General features: G+C 43.3%; 2 protein-coding genes across 12 annotated transcripts in view; both read right to left on the reverse strand.

Annotated features, from left to right (window-relative positions):
• Positions 1 to 22,074, reverse strand: part of mbnl2 (muscleblind-like splicing regulator 2) — a 206,770-nt gene that overhangs the window by 136,934 nt on the left and 47,762 nt on the right. For 9 of the 11 annotated variants that reach the window (XR_012096226.1, XM_073028580.1, XM_073028572.1 and 6 more), the window contains exon 1: positions 5,842 to 5,991. The exons of the other annotated variants lie outside the window; for them this stretch is intronic. The gene's annotated coding sequence lies outside the window, so the exon portion shown is untranslated. Of the gene's footprint in view, positions 1 to 5,841; positions 5,992 to 22,074 lie in introns of those variants that run through there. 11 annotated transcript variants of the gene reach the window in all.
• Positions 6,216 to 22,074, reverse strand: part of LOC140720918 (dedicator of cytokinesis protein 9-like) — a 151,102-nt gene continuing 135,243 nt past the window's right edge. The window contains exons 10-11 of the mRNA XM_073035767.1: positions 9,419 to 9,516; positions 6,216 to 6,354 (exon numbers count right to left, since the gene is read on the reverse strand). Coding sequence (XP_072891868.1) covers positions 6,216 to 6,354; positions 9,419 to 9,516 — 237 coding nt within the window. The remainder of the gene's footprint in view (positions 6,355 to 9,418; positions 9,517 to 22,074) is intronic.

The raw sequence follows: 22,074 nt of genomic DNA on the forward strand, positions 1-22,074 counted from the left end.
CCGAGTATGAGCCAGTTCTACCCTGAGAAAAAGTCCCTGGCTACCCACTCTATCTAGTCACCTCTATCAAATCATCCTCCTTCGCTCTAAAAAAAAGCCTTAGCTCACTCAACCACATTGAATATCCCATGTTACATATTTTATAACATGAGATATCCACCGTGCTAATATTCTTCATCGGATATGAATACTTTAATATTCAAGACTGACAAATTACCATATAATAAAACATAATTTTAGGAGTATTTCAAAATTTTGCATTTGGTTTAAATATAGCATTCATACACTAGGCCAGACTTTACATTCCAAAAATCCTGACAAAACTGTACGACTGTACATTTTAAAAACTGAGTAAGCTTGTCAGAAAGATGAAATAAATTTTGATTTTCTCTTCACAGTATAAAATAGAGGAGGTACCTATTTAAAGTAACCAGTGAGTGTATACTTGGGGTCTTCTGCTGCTATAGCCCATCCATTTCAAAGGTCGATGTGTTCTGCATTTAGAAATGCTCTTCTGCACACCACTGTTGTAACTCAAGCTGATATGAGTTACTATCACCTTCATCAGCTTGAATCAATCTCGCCTTTCTCATTAACACGGAGTCCTTGCCTACAGAACTGCCACTCACTGGACGTTTTTGGATTTTCATACCATGCTCTGTAAGCTCTAGAGACTGTTAAGTGTGAAAATCCCGGGAGATTTGCGATTTCTGAGGCACTCAAAGCACCCAGTCTGACACCCACAATCGTTTCATGGTCAAAGTCACTTAGATCACATTTCTTTCCCATTCTGACGTTCGGTCTGAACAACCGAACCTGTTGATCATGTCTGCATGCTTTTATGCACTGAGTTGTTGCCACGTTACCGACTCATTAGATATCTGCATATTACAAGTGTACCAGTGTACCTAATAAAATGGCCACTGAGTGTACATCATCCAAAGGATGCATCAGAAAAATCTTCGAATCAGAATCAGGTTTAATATCAGTGGCATAAGTCATGAAATTTGCTGCTTTGCAGCAGTTGAACCTTGCAATATATAATAATAAAACTATAAATTACAATAATTATATATATTAAAATAACTTAAATATGTAGCGTAAAACAAGAAAAACTAGTGAGGTAGCATTGTCCATTCATCAGTCTGAGGGCGGAAGGGAAAAAGCTGTTTTTGAAATGTTGAGTGTGTCTCTCCAGGCTCAGATTCAACGCTTCAGATACAATTGTAGATAATTTGAGGAATCGGTGAACTTGTGTGCAGTGACAATTATTCATTGGTCTTTTTCTCTGCAGCTTGCAGAGAGGGAATGCAAATGGAAAAGCCTTACATCTTTGTCAAACTTTCAATTAAATGTACACTGAAAAGAAAATTTAACAGTAGCTTAAAATGTTTGAATCTTTTAGCATAAGTAAGTGCATCTGAAGCATGTTCATTCATCTTTAAGTTCAATATTGGCTCTTTTATTTAAAAAAATTATTGTTTTATCTTGTTCAGTTCAAGCTATGCTCCTGCCTGTGGTAATCTTGCATGTTGGATCTTGCAGAATAGTATAGTGTCCTAAACACATTAGCACTGCAATTTTGCAATCTCGCTCTGCATTTCAGGACTGGAGAAACTGAGCTGGGTTCCATTATTTTATGCTGTCATTTTATACCGTACTACTGAGGCAATAAAAAAAACATCTAGTCACTCATCATTTTTCCAGCTGTCTAAAAGACTTAGGGACTGACACTGAGAGTACAGTGGGTCAGTCAACTCATTTCCACAGTGGCCAATAGTGACAAAATAACCTAAAAAGGTTATTTCTTTTTCCCAGCTCCCTGCTGGAATTATTTAAGTTAGTGCTAGCACAGTTCTCAGTTCAATGCACTGTAGTTACACCTCTTCAAGCACTTTTTAAATACAATCAAGTTGATTTTCACTTCCTCCACCCACTGAAGCAATAAACTCCACGTCTCCAGTACTCAATGGATAAAAACACTCCATCTTCTTTTCCATAAGACTATAAGACATAGGAGCAGAATTTGGCCATTCGATCCATTGAGACGACTCTGCCATTCAACTATTCTGATTTATTTTCCCAATCAACCCCATTCTTCTGCCTTCTTTCCCATAAACTTTGACGCCCTTATTAATTAAGAACCTATCAACCTCTTCTTTAAATGTAGCCAATGACTTGGCCTCCGCAGCCATGAATTCCACAGATTCACATCCCTCTGGCTCTAAAGAAATTCCTCTTCATCTCTGATTTCCTCTCCAATTGTGTCCCTTTTCATTTATCAACCCCTACCAAGGTAAATATTGCTCTGGATCACAGAGGCACTGCAGATGCTGGGTTCTGGAGCAAAAGAATAACAAAATGCTGGTCGAGCAGCATCCGTGGAGGGAAATGATGTCCGATGTTTTTGGGTTCAGGCCCTTCATCAGGACTGGAGGTGGAGCAAAGGGAACCAGAATAAAGAGGCAAGGGGGAGGGGGTGAGGTAGGAAGAGGTATGAAGTAGGTGGAACCAGGTGTGGAGGGAGATGATGAACAGATGGGGCCAAGTGGAGGAGGAATGGTGGATAGTAGGTAGAGAAGGACAAGAGGAGGAAAGGGATAGTGGAAACAGGTGGGGAAGGAGGAGGTAGACAATGCCTATGTGATAAGTGGAACCATACAGAGCAGGGATTCATGGACTCCTTGGTTAACGACAGGAGTCCATGGCATAAAATGGATTGGGAACCCGATATACAGGAAGGTTGATGGACAGATGGATTCAGTTTGGGATTACTTTCACTTTCTGCAAATCAAAGGTGCAGTTGCCTGGCCTCTAGCTGCACGTGTCCATTTGTTAAGTATGTTCCAAACCTACTCTAGTACCAAACCCAATCCTTCCTCCACCACAGCAACAACTTCATTGGTGCTATCTCCTGCAATTGTGCAGAATTTGTCAATTTTATCACCTTGGCTACCAACATCCACTTTGCCCTCAAATGTGCTTGGACCACTCCTAGCGTTTCTCTCCCTTTTACAGATCTCTCTCCGTCTCTCCATCTGAGGAAACATTTAGTATTACCCACAGCTATGTTGACTACATCTCCTCCCACCGACTCCCGAGTAATGATGCCATTTGTTTTTCTCAGTTTATCCATTTCTACCACATCTGTTCTCAAGACAAGTCTTTCCATTCTGGCAATTCTGAAATGTCCTCCTTCAGGAAACAGGCCTTCTGTTCTCCCATGGCCGGAGCCCACACTCACTTTTCCACAATTTCCCTGGATTCCTGCTTTTACTAGTCCACCCCCAAAGACGGAACTGAGATGGAGTTCCCTTGTTCCCCATCAGCCTTCACAGCCAACACATCTTCCATCATTTCTCAAAGGTCCATAAACACATGAACACTACTCATTATTCATCTTTTGCACTGTTATTCATTTTGCAACTTATAGTAATTTTTATATCTTGCACTGTACTACTGCCACTAAACAGCAAATTTCATGATGATTGTCAGTGACAATAAACCTGATTCTGACTCCTTCTCCTTCCCATTAATTCCTACCTTCCGCAGGGACTAATCTTTCTGTGAGACCTTGCTACACCCATTGGCACTTTCCACTGCAGCCGTAGCAGGTACAAAACCTGACCCTACACCCTCACCAGCACCTAGGTCCACCTACACATTTAACACTCCCAATGTGGTCTCCTCCATGTCAGCGAGACCAAGCACCAACTACGTGAACGTTTTGCATTACAAGCTCTATCTGTGATACCAAAGAGACGTCCCAGTTGCATGCCGTTACAATTCCCCTTCCCATTCCGTCTATCCTCAGACCCCTCCACTGCCAGGATGACGTCAAACATAAACTAGAAAAACAACACCTCATACTCCACCCTCAAAGTTTATAACCATACGGTATGAAGAGTGAATTTCCCAACCCACACTTGCTGGGCTCCATTCTCTCTCCTTCTGGTTTGCCCCACCACTGCTCCTCCTCCTCCCGTGACTTACCTGGTTCTATCAGAACCTTCTGGTTCTCCTAAAACCTCTCCCCCCCCCCATTTATGTTTCCTCCTCATTTTACAGATTCCTGCATCTGTAGCCTTGATCACTTGTAGCACTGATCACCTTCTAGCTCCTGTCCCCATCTCCACCCACCTGGTTCCATTACCCCCTTTGTTCTTACCCATCTCTACCTATCATCCAATGCACTTCCACTCCAACTCCACCCCTTCCTCCATCTCCCCATCATCTCCCTCCTTACCCCATCACCTCCCAGCCCCTGCACTGCCCACTCTCTCTCAATTCTTTACACTGGCTCTTCTGCCTCTCTACACCCAGTGCTGAAGCAGGTTCTCCACCTGAAACATGGATGATCCATCTGCCTCCTCAGTTGCTTCTTGACCCAGAGTTCCTCCAGCAATTATTTTGTAAAGCCATGGGATATCTTACCTCAGCAAATGAGATTTCAGTTTAAAATCTCACCCTCAATGGAGTGAAAGGTGGTGAGATTGAAAGAGGGGGCTCTGCATCTCAGCAGCTAAAGGTATGGCCACCAACAGTCAAACAATGATTCAAAGGATAATCAAGATATTAGATTTGGAACACAGATCTCTTATACACCACAGGAGGTCATTTATATTCATCACGTACAAAAGCTGGATGAACTCAGCAGGTTGGGCAGCATCCGTTGAAATGAGCAGCCAACGGCTGCTGCCCAACCTGCTGAGTTCATCCAGCTTTTGTACATGTTGATTTGACCACAGCATCTGCAGTGTACTTTGTGTTTACCATTTATATTCATACCTGCTCACAGCAGGACAAACCTAGCAAGAACCCCCATCTCCTTATTTCCCTTTGACCCAGCAACTTACTCTCTCTTGCTACTTTTCTGTACTAAGGAATAATTTACAGTGGCCAATTAATCTACTATGCAAATAAAGAGAAAACATGGGTGAGGAAGTTGGAAGGTACTGTGTATCTGTTAGCTGGGGCACGTTGAGGAAAGTACTGATAAGACATTGCAAATGTGGGAACAAATGACAGAGAACTAGATCTTCAGCCAAACACTACTGGCAGATCTCCTTAACAAACAGTTTGGACATGTTCGAAGTATGATTGCTCGGAGCAAGAGGTCCACAACCCGTTTCACTCTGAACCACACCCAGGTGAAGGGGGTTTAATTACAGGCGGGTTGGATCAAAGATGTCCTGATCAGACAGGCAATTTAGGTTGAGCAGGTGAGGTGTCGGAAGCGGTGGGCTAGATACTGAATAGGGGACTGGGGATAGGGTGCAAATGGAGGATAGTGAGTAGGAAGGAGAAACAGAATCAGGGAGGGCGGCATGGTAGTGGTTAGCACAACGCTTTACAGTATCAGCAACCCAGGTTCAATTCCTGCTGCTGCCTTAAGGAGTCTGTGCGTACTCCGGTTTCCTCAGACAGCCCAGAGACGTAACGGTTGGAGGGTTAATTGGTCATTATAAATTGTCCAAAGATTAGAACAGGATTAAATGGGGGGGGGGGGGGAATTGAAAGGCCGACTCCGCGCTGTATCGCAGTAAATAATAATCAGGGTAAATGGAAGTTGGGGGAAATCATGCGAGCAGTAAGTGTTGGAGAGGGTAAGGGTCCACATTTTGGAGAGGAGGTGTAATGCCGATGGCCCGAAGTGGGGGGGGGGCGCAAAGAAAGTCAGGGGGCGCGTTCACGTTGACGGGCGGGACCACGCCGAGGGGGCGTTGCCAAGGTGAGGGGGCGTGGTCACGTTCAAGGGGGCCATGGTGATTGGGGGGGGCACGGCGAAGGGAGCAAAGCGGGAAAATACTTAACGACAGGGCTGGCAAGAGTTACACTCACCCCGACATGGCCTCGATCTTCAGCGATCTGACGCTTGGGTCTCCGGTGCAGTCGGACCGGGCGAGTTGGGGACGGAGCGGCCGCAGTAGCTCCTTCTCACTGCGCTGCCATCCGAACGCGGAGGTGGAGCCGTCAATCATCCGCACAAGCCCCGCCTCCCGGAACACCACGCCCCTTCTCCCCGCCTCCTGATTGACAGTTGGCCCGGGCCATACCACCGAGTAGGGTTTCCGTGATACTGCTGGGTCGCACCAGCTGAAGTGAAAATGCAAATCTGGAGGAGCGCCAATGCCTAACCTTCGATACGGCTGATGGAAAATCACAAGACATCCGAACGAGCCTTGGTTCTCTCGTTAGCCTCGTCTTTGTTTACACTAATTGGCTGTGCTCTCCCTGGCGCGCTGTTTGCCGAAGTTTGTCGGCAGCCGGCGGGAGGCTGTTGCTATGGCAACCCCGACTGGGCCCTGAGCTGGAATCTCGTGCTCGGCCTGCAGCGGGTTTCCTGCAAAACACCTATTTAATATACCAAACATGTTTTTTAAAGAGATGTTTCTTTTCCGTCGGAGACCCTTAAGTTGCCTTATGCTTTTTTCCCCTCAATAAAATTGTTTATGTTTGCACTTGCAGGCTTTCTGTCATGAAATACTCGATTATTATTTCTGTTTATTTCTTTTTACTGCAAAACTTTGCATAAATAATTGAGTACTTCCTAGTAAAACAACTGCAGCAGCTTTGTCGGCTTCCAGAAATCTCAAACAGCGTGCGGGCCAAAGTTGCTGCTTATTCCTGCTTTTGAAGTTAACGTTCTTAACTCAACTGTAAAAGGCATATTATTTTGGAGGGAGATCGGGGAGCGAATTCATGCTGCTAATTTTTTAATCACTGCAGATGTGCATCAGCGTGGTGCGCTACGGTCAGAGCACGTTGCAGTGTACGATTAGTGTTCGTCAAGAGGTTTATCTTTCACGTCTTTAAAAATTGCTTTAAAGTCTTCAACGATTATTCCAACCGCAGTGCAAGAAGCGCAGTAGCGATCATTTGTGGGTTTTTTTTAATGCCGTAGATTGAGTTATAAATATTGACAGCGGAATCCGTGGAGTGCTCCAACCCTCTTACTTGAAATGTGTCATGGGACCTCTTGCATTCACCTGACGGAGCATATGGCGCCTTAATTTAACACCCCACTGGATAAGTGACACCTCTGATATTGCAACACCTCCTCTCCTACATCTGGGATGGGATTCACACCTGTAGAACATTTCCCCCACACTCCCAAACACGCTCACTTAGAGGCAAAGGTGCTGTCAGCTGAACCAAGGAACAGAGCAGCAAAATGCCCTTTGTATTTGGTCAGGGATTCATTGTCACATACACTAGGGTGCAATGAAATTCCTTGATTGCATGAAGGTCTCAGAGGAAACAGAACATGGTAATAAATAGTGATGAAAGCACAACAGCCAAGAATGCTGCTGAGTTTATAATGCAATCTGAAGTATTGCAAAAAGGAACAAGATGTAGTGTTAACAGTATAAGAATGTAAAAGGTAGGGCTGAGGTGGAAGACTCCATTCTCTTAACTTAAATAACAATTTTTTAGTTAAATGTGCTTTACATAAACCTCAGAACAGGCGGAACAGCCTATGAAGTAATTCTTGAAGTGAGGCTGTGTTATGGAAAACAAGCAGGCCTTTTGTGCACAACAAGCTCCCACAAACAAGCCAAGTCACTTTTATTGTCATTTCGACCATAACTGCTGGTACAGTACATAGTGAAAATGAGACAACGTTTTTCAGGACCATGGTGTTACATGACACAGTACAAAAACTCGACTGAACTACGTAAAAAAAAAACACAGAGAAAGCTACACTAGACTACAGACCTACACAGGACTGCATAAAGTGCACAAAAGCAGTGCAGACATTACAATAAATAATAAACAGGACAATAGGGCAGTAAGGTGTCAGTCCAGGCTCTGGGTATTGAAGAGTCTGATAGCTTGGGGGAAGAAACTGTTACATAGTCTGGCCGTGAGAGCCCAAGTGCTTCGGTGCCTTTTCCCAGATGGCAGGAGGGAGGAGAGATTGCATGAGGGGTGCGTGGGGTCCTTTGCGGATGCAGCGTGTAGTGTAAATGTCCGTGATGGCGTGGTGTTTGTGTGGCAACAGCAAAGGCGTATCTGGCCAGGATGACTGGAAACTGAAGTTGAAGATGCCTATAATCACAAAGATCAATTCAATGTATTCCCTATAGATTCTAGGGTTGTTAATAAGATTAAGGAACTATTTCCCAGTTATATCAATCACTAAAACAAAATCAATGGCTGGGCTTCACTGAAACATTACAATAAACAACTCTGGTCCCTGATTGCTGGTCAACTTATGCAAAAGTAAAACTGAAGATTCTTTCACCCTGTTCTAGAAAACAAATAACTAAATATAGATTCAAGCACAAAAGATCTCTACAAATAAAAAGTCTTAAGGCATACAGGGAGAAGGCAGGAGATTGGGGTTGAGATGGAAAATAGATCAGCCATGATGAAATGGTGGGGCAGAGACAGTGGGCCAAATGGTGTAATTCTGCTCCTATAACTTATGGTTTTACGGCCTTAATAGTTCTCTTCCTCTTTTTTTCCCCTCTAAGAGAACATCTTTACTGTGGCACATTAACACCTGGAACCCTTACATTTCATTTTAAACTAAAAGTATGATTAGATAACCATACTCTGTAAGTTGGTATTTTATAATGTACATATGTATATGAAAATAAACAGAACTTTGACTTTAACTTTGTACTATCTGTGATAAATGCTATCACAAGGTCAGAATTTTGCAGGCACTGAGACATAATGCTCCTTCCGCAGGAGTAGATGATGCCCCAAGAGCTGCAATACAGCTCCTGCTCTTTATTGTCCACCTGTACTGCGCTTTCTCTGTAACTGTAACACTATATTTCTGCTTTTCCCCTGTACTGCCTCAAGGTAATTCTGTTTGGTAATGTTCTGTATGGATGGCACTGAAAACAAATATTTTCACTGTCCCTTTGACCTGGTGACGATAATAAACCAATTTACCGATTAATGTAAATGGACGCCTAATGGTGAATACAGAGTCAGTGGGTTGAAGAAAGATCTCTGGTTTTACTTAGTTATCCCTGGTATTGCTGGATGGTACGGCTTGGTACGGCAACTGATCTGCCTGTGACTGCAAGAAATTGCAGAGTGTTGTGGACACAGCTCCGCACATCACGGAAACCAGCCTCCCCTCCATTGGTTCTATCTGCAATTCTTGCTGCCTCAGTAAAGCAGCCGAGATGATCAGAGACCCCATTCACCCTGGACATTCCCCCTTCTCTTTCCCATCGGGCAGGAGATGCAGAAGACACCAGGCTCAAGGGGAGCTTTTACACGCTGTTAAATGACTATTGAATGGTTCCCTAATACAATAACTTAAACTCTTGACCTCACAATCTACCTCACCATGCCCACTGTAACTGCAACACTTTATTCTGTAGCCCGTACTGTTTTCCCTTGTACTACCTTGGGACACTGATGTGATGAAGTGTCTGTATGGATGACTTACAACACTGTATCTTGGGACACGTGGAAATAAGGAACCAATACCATGAAGACCTTGAAGGAAAACCTTCTTGCACAAGTCACGTCCATCTTAAAATTATTCTGTGTGACCAAAAAGCATGCAGGTAGCTCAGATATCTCCTGTACTCATAAGGCTGGAACATGCAGAATGGGATCTGCGCAGTTTTGCAGATGAACAGTAGCCTTCTATGATGGAGCTATTGAGTTTTGCTCCAGGTGTCCATCAGCTGTTTACATCAGAGTGAAAGGGTTGCCCTATCACACGCAGGCAACAAATTAGGGAATTCAGGGGAATGGGGAACCGTGATAAAAGTGGCAATCAAGCCTGAGGCAATCTTACTGAATGGTGGGGCAGGCTTGAGACATTTTTCCTGCATTCCATGCATCCACCACTCTCTGCGTGAAAAACTTACCTCTGACATCCCCCTTGTACCTACTTCCAAGCACCTGAAATCTATGCCCCCTTGAGTTAGCCATTTCACCCCGGGAAAAAGCCTCTGACTGTCCACACGATCGATGCCTCTGATCATCTTACACACCTCTATCAGGTTACCTCTTATCTTCCGTAGCTCTAAGGAAAAAAAGCCAAGCTCACTCAATCTATTCTCATAAGGCGTGCTCTCCAATCCAGGTGATATTGTTGTAAATTCCTCTGCACTGTCTCTATTGTATCCACATTTTTCCTGTTGTGAGGTGACCAGTAATCCAAGTGCCATCTGACCAAGGTCTTATGAGGCCTACTGGTTACTCGTGTTCCTACCTAATCATATGCAGACATTTAGTTCCTTTCATAGCTTTGCAAGTATTTTCTTACACAGATTCTTTTTTTCACATTTGCAACTTTCCACCCTGTGTCTGAGAAACATCACGTGCAAAGTTAGAGGAATTATCGTTGACCACTGACTCTTCATGAGTACTTACAACGTCTTCTCACCCTTTGCTCAAGATTTTCTGGTTAGTAGTTATTCCTCTCGGCACCCTGGGTAGCAACCTTGCCATTTCCGTAGTATTTTGTCTGTTCTTTACGAGGCCAATTTGCTGACCCGACGCTCAACCTAGCATGGATGGAAGGCATGCAAGGAGCTGGCCGGATTTGAACCTGGGACCACTCACCTCCAAGTCTGAGGCTGGTGCCACTATACTACCGCCAGCCAAGATCTTCTGGTCAATGATTCCATTTGGAAACAAAATCCTATTCTTACTTCTTCTCCTGCATATGTGGATAGCTGCTTGTTGCCAATAGTTACTTACAGTGCTTTATTGCAGACACTTCATATACCTGCAGTGCCTTCTCTCTAAGAGACTTTCTCTCCTTTAGAAGTGTTTTTCAGATAGTCCACAGTTATACTGCAATGAACATCCCAAAATGTAGGCCAGTTAAGTGCCTTGTTAGACGCTTGGCAAGAATTATTAATGGAGGTGCATTGCAGTTAGCTCTTGTTCTGCTAAGTGCTGCTACATTTTCAAAAACTCCATGTTTAAAAATAAACTTCACATTCTGCAGATGTATAGTGGAGAATATTCTGACTGATTGCATCTTGGCTTGGTATGGGAACTCCAATGCACAGGAACACAAGGCTACAGTAGTGGATTCGGCCAGTTTCATCGTGAGTTAATAGAAACATAGAAATCTCCAGCACATTCCAGGCCCTTCGGTTGTGCCGACCACATAACCTACTCTAGAAACTGCCTAGAGTTTCCCCACCGCTTAGCCCTCTATTTTTCTAAGCTCCATGTACCCATCTAAGAGTCTCTTAAAAAATCCTATTGTATCCGTCTCCACCACTGTCACTGGCAGTGCATTCCATGCAGCCACCACTCTCTGCGTGAAAAACTTACCTCTGACATCCCCCTTGTACCTACTTCCAAGCACCTTAAATCTATGCCCCCTTGAGTTAGCCATTTCACCCCGGGAAAAAGCCTCTGACTGTCCACACGATCGATGCCTCTGATCATCTTACACACCTCTGTCAGGTTACCTCTCATCTTCCGTCGCTCTAAGGAAAAAAAGCCAAGCTCACTCAATCTATTCTCATAAGGCGTGCTCTCCAATCCAGGTGATATTGTTGTAAATTCCTCTGCACTGTCTCTATTGTATCCACATTTTTCCTGTTGTGAGGTGACCAGTAATCCAAGTGCCATCTGACCAAGGTCTTATATAGTTGTAACATTATCTCGCGGCTCTTGAACTCAATCCCACAGCTGATGAATGCCAACACATCATATGCCTTCTCAACAACACTGTCAACCTGCACAGTAGCTTTGAGTGTGCTATGGACACAGACCCTAAGATCTTGCTGACCTTCCACACTGCCAAGAGTCTTACCATTAATATTATATTCTGTCTTCAAATTTGACCTACCAAAATGAACCAATTCACACTTATCTGGGTTGAACTCCATCTGTCACTTCTCAGCCCAATTCGGCATCCTATCAACGTCACGCTGTAACCTCTGACAACCCTCCACACTGTCCACAGCACCCCCAACTTTCGTGTCATCTGCAAACTTACTAACCCACTATTCTACTTCCTCATCCAGGTCATTTATAAAAATCACTAAGAGTAGGGGACCCAGAACAGATCCCTGCAGAACACCACTGGCCCCCGGCCTCCATGCAGAATACGAACCATCCACAACCACCCTTTGGCTTCTGTGGTCAAACAGGTTCTGGATCCACAAAGCAATGTCCCTTGGATCCCATGCCTCCTTACTTTCTGAATGAGCCACACATGGGGTACCTTATCAAATGCCTTACTGAAATCCATATACACCACATCCACTGCTCTACCTTCATCAGTATGTTTTGTTACATCCTCAAAGACTTCAATCAGACTCATAAGCCACCACCTGCCATTGACAAAGCCATGTTGACTATCCCTAATCAGATTATGTCTCTCCAAATGCTCATAAGTCCTGCCTCTCAGGATCTTCTCCAACAACTTGCCCAACACTAAAGTAAGTGGGGTTCAGCTCTCCCTACCATTAGGGACTTCTACAAGAGGTGATGTCATAGGGAGGCAATATCCATCATTAGGAACCAAACCTCTTCTCCACGCTGTCACGAGGAAATCTGCAGATGCTGGAAACTCAAGCAACATACTCAAAATGCTTCTTCCTATAGATGCTGCCTGGCCTGCTGCGTTCCACCAGCACTTTGTGTGTGCTCCATGCTGTCATCCGGCAGGAGGTACAGGAGCCTGAAGACTCACACCTTAAGGTTCAACAACAGCTTTTACCCTACTACCATCATGTTCTATCTTAGACTATATTTCCCTTAACTTGCACTAATGTTGTCCTATTTATTTATGTTTGTTGTGTTCTATAGATTATGTATAATTTATGTTAATTTAAATTAATGCTATTTACATTTGTCATGTTTGTAATGTACCGTGCTGCTGCTGCAAAGAGCAAATTTCATGCCATTTATAGCATGGATGTGTATGCCAATAACAATGAACTTCAACTTGTACCGCGATTACAATTGCGATTCTTCCCTATCAGGATTTAACCCTATTTAATGTTAAACTAAAGATGAGTCTGCACTAAGATTGCTTGACTGCTGGAAAACAAACTACCTCCTTCAACAAACAATCTGCAGGAAAATTTATTATGATAGCGTGCAATATCTTTAAAAAGTGAACGAAGAGTGCTTTGTAGTGGGTTGGGCAGCATCTACATGCGGAAAGGAACGGCCAACATTATAGCATGAAGCCCTGCACTGGTGCTCCGCCTTTCCACGCTGATAACAGGCAGAATCTGAAAGCAACTTCTAGTGGAGATACCACAAGCCTCCTCACCACTGAGGACATCTTCAGAAGGTGGAACCTCAAGAAGGTGGCATCCAACGTTAAGGATCCTCACTGTCTGGGGCATGCCCTCTTCTCAGGACTACCATCAGGGTGGAGGTGAGGGAGCCTGAAGATCCACTGTCAATGATATGGAGCTGCTTCTTCCTCTCCACATGCATTCAAGGACCAATTCATCAGAATGGTCCATGAACACGACCTCACTATTCCTCTTTCACATTATTTATTTATCTGTCTGTTTATTTGTTTATATTTGCGGATTATTTGTCCTTTATTTTTTGCTATTTATTTATCACGTTTAGAGATTTGTTATGCCTGCACTGTACTGCTGGCACAAAGCAGCACACTTCATGACTAATGTCGCTGACAATAAACCTGATTCTGATCCCGCTTCTGATGTATCTCTGAGAAGACCACAGAATATCTTTCAACACCCTGAGTGGTCTGCCCAATATGATTTTCAGCATTATGTTAAAGTAGTATTTAAATTATGTCTTGTTCATTCCCATTTAAATGCAGTAAAACTCAGATAACAATGCGGTGTCACACTGGCAGAATTTCCAGACCATTACAAAGAAGACTCCAACACACATTTAAGTCACTTTTTAAAGATATTACACACTATTCTAATACATTTTCCAGCAAATTCAGTACGCTTAAAGGGAGCGTGGGTAAAGGGGTCCTGATGAGTGGAAAGGGAGTGCGGGACTCAGAGGCCTACTGAGACAGAAGGGAGTGTGGGGATGAGGGCTCCAGGTGTTGTGGGTACTGAGGCCCCAGTGATATGGGAGGGCGCGCAGCAAATCAATTCTGGCTGCCCCATTACAGGAGGGACATGGAGGTATTGGAGGGAGCGCAGGAAGGTTCGCCAGGATTAGAGGGTACGTATGATCTATACAGAGAGATTGGAAGAACTGTTTGTTTTCTCTGGAGCAACAAAGATTGAGGGGAGACCAGATAGAAGCTATGAAAAAAATTCAAGATAATATTATTATATACAGAGCAGACTGCAGGTATCTTTTTATCCCAGGGTGGAAATGTCTAATACTAGAGAGCATGCATATCAGGTGAGATTGGGTTATTTCAAAGCAGATGTCTGGGGAAAGTCATCTTACCCACAGAGTGGTGGGTGCCTGGACTGTGTTGCCATGGGCAGTGGTGGGGGTAGACACAACATAGACATTTAAGAGGTTAATAGATAGCAGATAAAGAAGCAGAGAATGGAGGGATATGGACCACGTGCAAGCAGAAATGGATTAGTTTAATTAGGTGTCATTAGTTTAGTTCATTTAGTACGACATCATGGGTCAAAGAGCATGCTCCTGTAAGAGGAGAGCAGGGTTTTGGATTTTTACTGCAGCTTGCAACCCCCCCACATTGGCCCTCTCTATCACTGTGCCCTGCAACCTCAGAGACGTCACCAATCTTCCAACCTTGTCCATCTCTGGATTTTGCTGTCCTACCACAGGCACTCAGCACCCTGGACCCTTGGCATTCCCTCCACCTCTCTCTGCTCTCTGAAGACACTCACATTTTTTTCTCTGAACATTTTGTCCAACAGTGTCCTGCACCTCTTTTCTGCTTCATTGTTTGATCGTCGATGAGTAAGGCTTTGTCAGATCAACGTAGTACTGGGCCAATGAAGAATTAGTTTAATGAGATGGACTGGATTGCAGTCCATTGATTTCAAATAGGCCTGAAATGGGTCCATGGTCAACCAACAAATTCATGGTCAAGGGGAATGATTAAATAAGGAAATTTAAGAGGGAGATTAACTGATGAGGTAGGCTGGGTGAGGCAGAGGGCCCAGTAGGGTGTCAGGGCCTGAGGCGAAGGATGGGCCGGATCAGTTCACTGTTCTATGATGTTTACTTGGCTGTGGAAGGATTCGCTTTGTGGACTTCAGTTCAGAATGCTATTTGCTTGTGTTTATTGTTTGCATGATTTGTTTTTTTTTCTCTCTCTGCACATTGGCTATTTGACAGTCTTCTTTTTTAATGGGTTTCTTTGTTTAGTGGCTGCCTGTAAGGAGATGAATCTCAAGGTTGTATAATTTACCTCAAGGTTGATAGTAAATGTACTTTAAACTTTGCATAAAGTCCCTTGGATTTAGAAAACTGAGGAATTATCTAACTGAGGTATTTAAAAAGGACAAAGGGGTTTTAGGCGGTAACTACAGATAAGGTCTTCTCCGCCTTATAATTGAGAGGACTCATAACAGTGGGACATTATTTGAGAGTGGTATTAGAATTGAATCTCGTAGATCATTGATATATTATTGTCACATGCATTAAGATGGTGAAAAGTTTTTTTGCATGCTATTCAGACAGAGGATTCATACATTGAGTTAGTACAAAAGGGAAATCAGTAAGAAAATACAGAATATAGTGTTACAGTTGCAGAGAAAGTGCGGTGCAGGTAGTTAAGTAAAATGCAAAGGCTGTGAAGTGGTAAATTAAGAGTCAGGGAGTTCCTTATTGTACAAGATGTCTATTTAAAAGTCTTATAACAGTAGGACAGAAGCTGCTCCTTCAGAGTGGTGATGGGTGTTAACAAGCTCATACATTTTCTGTCTGATGGAAAGGTTGAGAAGAGATAAAAGGCATGTTAATAAAAGGTATGATAATAAAAGGCATGAGATAGAAAAGGCATGTCAAAAGAGGAATGTTACGATATTCATGGGGTTTTCAATATGCAGGCGGATTATGAAAAGCTAGATGCTGTTGGCTCTGAAAAGAGAGAATTTGTAGAATGCCTTTGAGATGGCTTTTTAGAGCAGCTTGTGGTTGAGCCCACTAGGGGAAAAGCTATTCTGGATTAGGTGTTGTGTAATGAACAGATTTGATTAGAGAGCTTAAAGTAAAGGAACCCTTAGGGGACTGTGATCACAATATGATAGAATTCACCCTGCAATTTGAGAGGGAGAAGCTAAGGTCAGATGTATCAGTCCTACAGTGGAGTAAAGGGAATTTATAGAGGCATGAGAGAAGAGTAGGCCACAGTTGATTGTAAGGGAACACTAGCAGGGATGACAACAGAACAGCAATGGCTGGAGTTTCTGGGAGCAATCTGAAAGGCACAGGATAAATACATCCCAAGGCTGAAAAGGTATTCTAAAGGCAGGATGATGCAACCATGGCTGATGTGGGAAGTCAAAGACAACAAAAAAGCAAAAATGAGGGCATATAATAGAGCAAAAACTAATGGGAGGTTACAGGAAACTTTTAGAAGCTTTTAAAAACCAACAGAAGGCAACTAAAAAAGGCATAAGAGGGGAAAAGATTAAATACGAAGGTAAGCTAGCCAATGATATCAAAGAGGATGCCAAAAGCTTTTCCAGATATACTGTATAAAGAGTAAAGGAGAAATGAGAGTCAATATTGGACCGCTGGAAAATGAGAGAGTAATGGGGGATGAACTGTGGAAGACATTAGCAGTATGCCGAAAGTTCAAGAGTGCCAGGGTGTAGAAGTGGGTGCAGTTGCTATTACCAGGGAGAGGTGCTTGGGAAGCTGAAAGGTCTGGAGATAGATAAGTCATCTGGACCAGATGGACTACACCCCAGGGTTCTGAAAGAGGGAGGTGATGAGATTGTGGAGGCATTAGTAATGATCTTTCAAAAATGACTAGATTCTGGCATGATTCCGGAGGACTGGAAAATTACAAATGTCACTCCACTCTTCAAGAAGGGAGAGAGACAGAAGAAAGGAAATTATATGCCAGTTAGCCTGACTTCAGTGGTCGGGAAGATGTTGGAGTCAATTGTTAAGGATGAGATCTCAGGGTACTCGGAGGCACATGATACAATAGGCAAAAGTCAGTATGGTTTCCTTAAGGGAAAACCTTGCTTGACAAATCTATTGGAATTTTTTGAGGAAAGGACAAGCAGGATAAACAAAGGAGAATTGGTGGATGCTGTGTATTTGGATTTTCAAGAGGCCTTTGACAAGGTGCCACACATGAGGCTGCTTAAAAAGATAAGAGCCCATGGATAGATACTAGCATGGATAGAACATTGGCTGATTGGCAGAAGGCAAAGAGGGGGATTAAAGGGGGCCTTTTCTGGTTGGCTGCTGGTGATTAGTGGTGTTGGGACTACTTCTTCTTACATTATATAGTATGTCAATGATTCGGATGATGGAACTGTTGGCTTTGTGGCCAGGTTTATGGATGATACCTGGATATGTGGAAGGGCAGCTAGTGTTGAGGAAGCAGAGAGGCCTCAGAATGACTTTTACAGATTAGGAGAATGGGCAAAGAAGTGACCAATAGAATACAGAAATGGGAAGTGTATGGTCATGCACTTTGGTAGAAGGAATAAAAGCATAGACTATTTTCTAAATGGGGAGAAAATTCAAAAACCTGCGGTGCAAAGGAACTGGGAGTCCTTGCACAGGATTCCCTAAATGTTAACTTGCAGGTTGAGTCAGTGGTGAGGAAGGCAAATGCAATGTTAGCATTCATTTTGAGAGGACTGGGATATTAAAGCAAGGATGTGATGCTGAGGCTTTATAAGGCACGGGTGAGGCCTCACTTGAAGTATTGTGAACAGTTTTGGACCCCTTATCTAAGAACGGATCTGCTGGCATTGGAGAGGGTTCAAAGGAAGTTCATGAGAATGATTATATTTATTTACCAATACAGAGCAGAGTAGGCCCTTCTGGCCCTTTGAGCCCAAGCAACCCCCAACAAACTTGATTAACCCTAATGTTACAATGGCCAATTAACCTATCTGCTACAACTTTGGACTGTGGGAGGAAACCAGTGGATCTGGAGCAATCTCACAAATTCCACAGGGAGGACATATAGACATTCCTTAAAGAACGGCACCGGAATTGAACTTCAAACTCAGGAACGTCCTGAGCTGTAAAAGCATCGCACTAATCACTATGCTACCATGATACCCCAATATTCAAGGTCACCAGTGTGGAGATGCTGGGGATTGAACCAGGGACTTCATACATGCAAAGCATGCACTCTCCTACTGAGCTACATCCCCAATAACCCTTTCATCTGGGAATGAAAGGGCTTTTGTATTCGGAGTGTTTGATGGCTCTAGGTTTATACCCACTGGAATTTAGAAAAGCGAGGGGGGATTTCATTGAAACCTATCAATTGTTGAAAGGCCTCGATAAAGTGCATGTGGAGAGGATATTTCCTATAGTGGAGAAGTCTAGGACCGGAGGGCACAGCCTCAGAATGGAGGGGTGACTATTTAGAACAGAGATGAGGAGGAAATTTTTCAGCTAGAGGGTGGTGAATTTGTTGCCACAGACGGCTTTGAAGGCCAGATCATTGAATGTATTTTATGTGGAGGTTGATAGGTTCTTGATGAGTCAGTGCATGAAAAATTATGGGGAGAATGCAGGAGAGTGGGATTGTTAGTGAAAATGGAACAGCCATGATGAAATGGCAAAGTAGACAATGGGCTGAATGGCCTAATTCTATTCCTATGTCTTATGGACTTGTAATGGCTGGGATGGGAGGGGTTATTGATTACTTTGGTTGCTTTCTGAGGCAGAAGTAACAGGAGACTTCCAGCCAAAATGTTGTCTGTGTACAATGCTCCTTTGGAGAACATTTTCTGCATAGATCATGAAACCATGTATTTCACTTCTTTTTATGTCTTTTACGTTTGGTTTTTCATCTTGGATATGATTCTGGACCTGTTGGAGCCTGTGATTTGCTGTTTGGAGATCGTTTAGGTGTTTCAGTACTTTGCAGTCTCTGAGAGGATTCCAGAGGCAGAGGCAGCGTGTGCGAACCTCATGCCAAACAGGCTGTGAGCCAATGTTTGACTCCAATTAAAGTGACGAGGGAGATTGAAACATTGAGGGGAACGCCGAGGTTTGGAGATCGTTTGGGGATTCTGGGGGGTGGGGGGAAGAGCCAGCATACGTGAACTTCATGGTGAGAAGGCTGTGGGACATTTTTTTCAGTCTTATTGTTTTTTATATTCTGTTGTTTTTAGCCTGACCTTTCTTGTTTTTTTTTCGTGTGGGGAGGGGAATTTGGCGTTGTTACGTCTGTTCTATTTGGTTGGTATTTTTGTGCCGGAGGAGGGATTTGGGGGTTGAGGTACCTGTTCTGTTTTGTTTTTTTTTGTGCAGGGAGGGGATGATGACGATCATGCTGCCTCTCTTTTCTTTCTTGGTTTCATGGCTACCCAGAGAAGAAGAATTTCAAGATGTATACTTTGATAATAAATAAACCTTTGAGATGGAGTGAATGGAGGGGAGGCCGATTTGTGAGGTAGGCTGGGATGTGTTCACAATGCTCTGTAATTTATTGTTATCTTGGTTAAAGTAGTTGCTAGAACAAGTTCTGATGGTCCTCTGAGCTCATGCCATTACTCACCAGAGAGTTATGAAGTGGTTATTTGGTATTTTGGGGAGTCTAATCAACCAATTTCATTATAATTAAGGATTTTGAGAGATGTTCAAAGTTCAAAGTAAATGTAATATCAATGTACACATATGTCACCATACACTACCACCCTGAGATTCATTTTCTTGTGGGCATTCACAGTGGAACCAAAAAAATACATCAGAATCAATGAAAAACTACATCCAAGACTGACGACCAACCAATGTGCAAAAGAAGACAAACTGCAGATACAATAAATAAATAATATTGCGAATATGAGTTGTAGAGTCCTTGTAAGTGACTCCATAGGTTGTGGAATCAGTGCAGTGTTGTGGTGAATGGAGTTATCCACACTGGTTTAGGACTGGAGCCTGGTGGCTGAATGGTAACAACTATTCCTGAACCTGATGGTGTGGGACCTAAGACTCCTGTACTTCCTTCCCAATGGCAGCAGTGAGAAGAGAACGTGGCTTGGATGACGGGGTTCCTTGCTGATGGATACTTTCTTGTGGCAGCACTCTTTGTAGGTGTGCTCAATGGAGGTGAGGGCTTTGCCTGTGATGGACTGGGCTGTATCCACCACTCTTTGGGTGCTCTTCTGCTCTTGGCCATCGGTGTTTCCATACCAGGCCTTGATACGACCTGTCAGGATATTGTCCATTGTGCATCTATAGAAGTTTCTCAGTAAATCTGCGCAGACTTCTGAGGAAGTAGAGGTGCTGCCGTGCCTTCGTTGTAATGACACAAAGAGACGTAGAACAGAGAGAAGCGAGTAAAAGCAGGGCTACACTTGAAATGAGAGAGAAAGCAAATTTAAGGTCTGAACGGTCTGCTATTATTCCTGAATTATGTCTAAACAACTCTACAGTATACTGATACGTCTGGTTATAATCCTCTTTTCTTAATTAGATTATTTTCCAAGAGGCATTCGTATGATTTGAATTAATTCATAGATTTCAGAATGGGCATTGAACCCATGAACACTACCTCACCACTCTTGTTTTTCTTTTTTTCTCTACTTATTTAGCATAACTTAAAAAATATATATATTTATACTTCTTACTGTAGCTCACAGTTTTTATTATTATGTACTGCTTCTGCAGAACAACAAATTTCATGACATATGCCAGCGGAATTAAACCTGATTCTGATTCTGAAAGGTAACCACTGTCTAAACAAATTCTGTCTGTCTGTAGATGATTGCTGCCAGCTTAAAGTTGTTACCCATGTCTGACAGAATGACTCTCAGGTAGACCAGCACTGTGCTACTAATGTCCAGACAAAGTCCCAATCACGTCCACTGGCTGATGTAAGCTGTCATGTTCTCTTTGCCTGGTGATTTGTCTTTCTTCCGGATCCAGATGCACAAAATAGTCCAATCAAATGGCAAAGATGCACTCCGGGGAAAGCTGTATGAACTCACAAAAGCAGGAGAGTTAATGCTGAGGGGACGAGATGGAGAGGGGATAGGGAAATGGCTCATGTGCAGTATAAATTTCTGCTGGGGTCATTTGCCTGTCTGCTATGAAATACTGCAGCATTCACCTATCAAATCTCTAATAATATTCTCTATGTGGGATAATTAAAAAAATGCTGTAAGGGTCTTCAACCTGAAACATTAACTCTGTTTCTCTCTCTGCACAGATGCTGCCTGACCTGCTGAGTACTTCCTGCATTTTCTGTTTTTATTTCAGATTTCCAGCATCTGCAGTATTTCGCTTTAACTTTTCATTCTTCAAGACGTTGAGTCAGGTTCTGTCCACCTCACTTTCAGAAGGATGGGAAGACACCATGGAGGTTGAAAAGCACATTTACTGGATTTGTAAACAGAAGAGTTTCTGCAGATGCTAGAAGTCCAGAGCAACACACACACATAATGCCAGAGGAACTCAGCTGGTCAGACAGCTCTTATGGAGAGAAATAAATAGTCAGTGCTTTAGGCCGAGGACGTTAATCAGGACATGACTCCAGCATCGAGTGACATCAGCTTTGGGATAAGAATGGGGTAACCAGGACTGGTTTCCTTGGGGCAGTGAAGGCTGGGAGGAGATTTGATTGAGGTAGGCAGAATGATGTCTTTAGATAGGGTCACTAAGGAAGGCTGTTCCCAGTAACTGCTGGTTGCAGGGGATTGAGATTTATAACATCTTTGGTAAAATGTACACGGGAGATATGGCAAAACCATCTTCATAAAGAGTGGTGATGAACTGGAACCCATTGCCTGAAGGGGTCAGAAATTAACTCAAATAGCTCCTTTGAAAGAGAACTGGAAAGTGAGACAGTCAGTAGATCTGCTGCCTCACAGTGCCAGAGGCCCGGGTTCATCCCAGCTTCAGGTGCTCTCTGTGTGGAGTTTGCATGTTCACCCTGTGACCACATGGGTTTCTGCTTTCCTCCCACATTTGAATAGCGTGCGGCTTGGTAAGTTGGGGATGTAGATGGGAATGGGGAGAAATGAAAGAAAT

Source organism: Hemitrygon akajei, chromosome 2 (genome assembly GCF_048418815.1).
Source record: "Hemitrygon akajei chromosome 2, sHemAka1.3, whole genome shotgun sequence".
Classification (NCBI taxonomy): Eukaryota; Metazoa; Chordata; class Chondrichthyes; order Myliobatiformes; family Dasyatidae; genus Hemitrygon; species Hemitrygon akajei.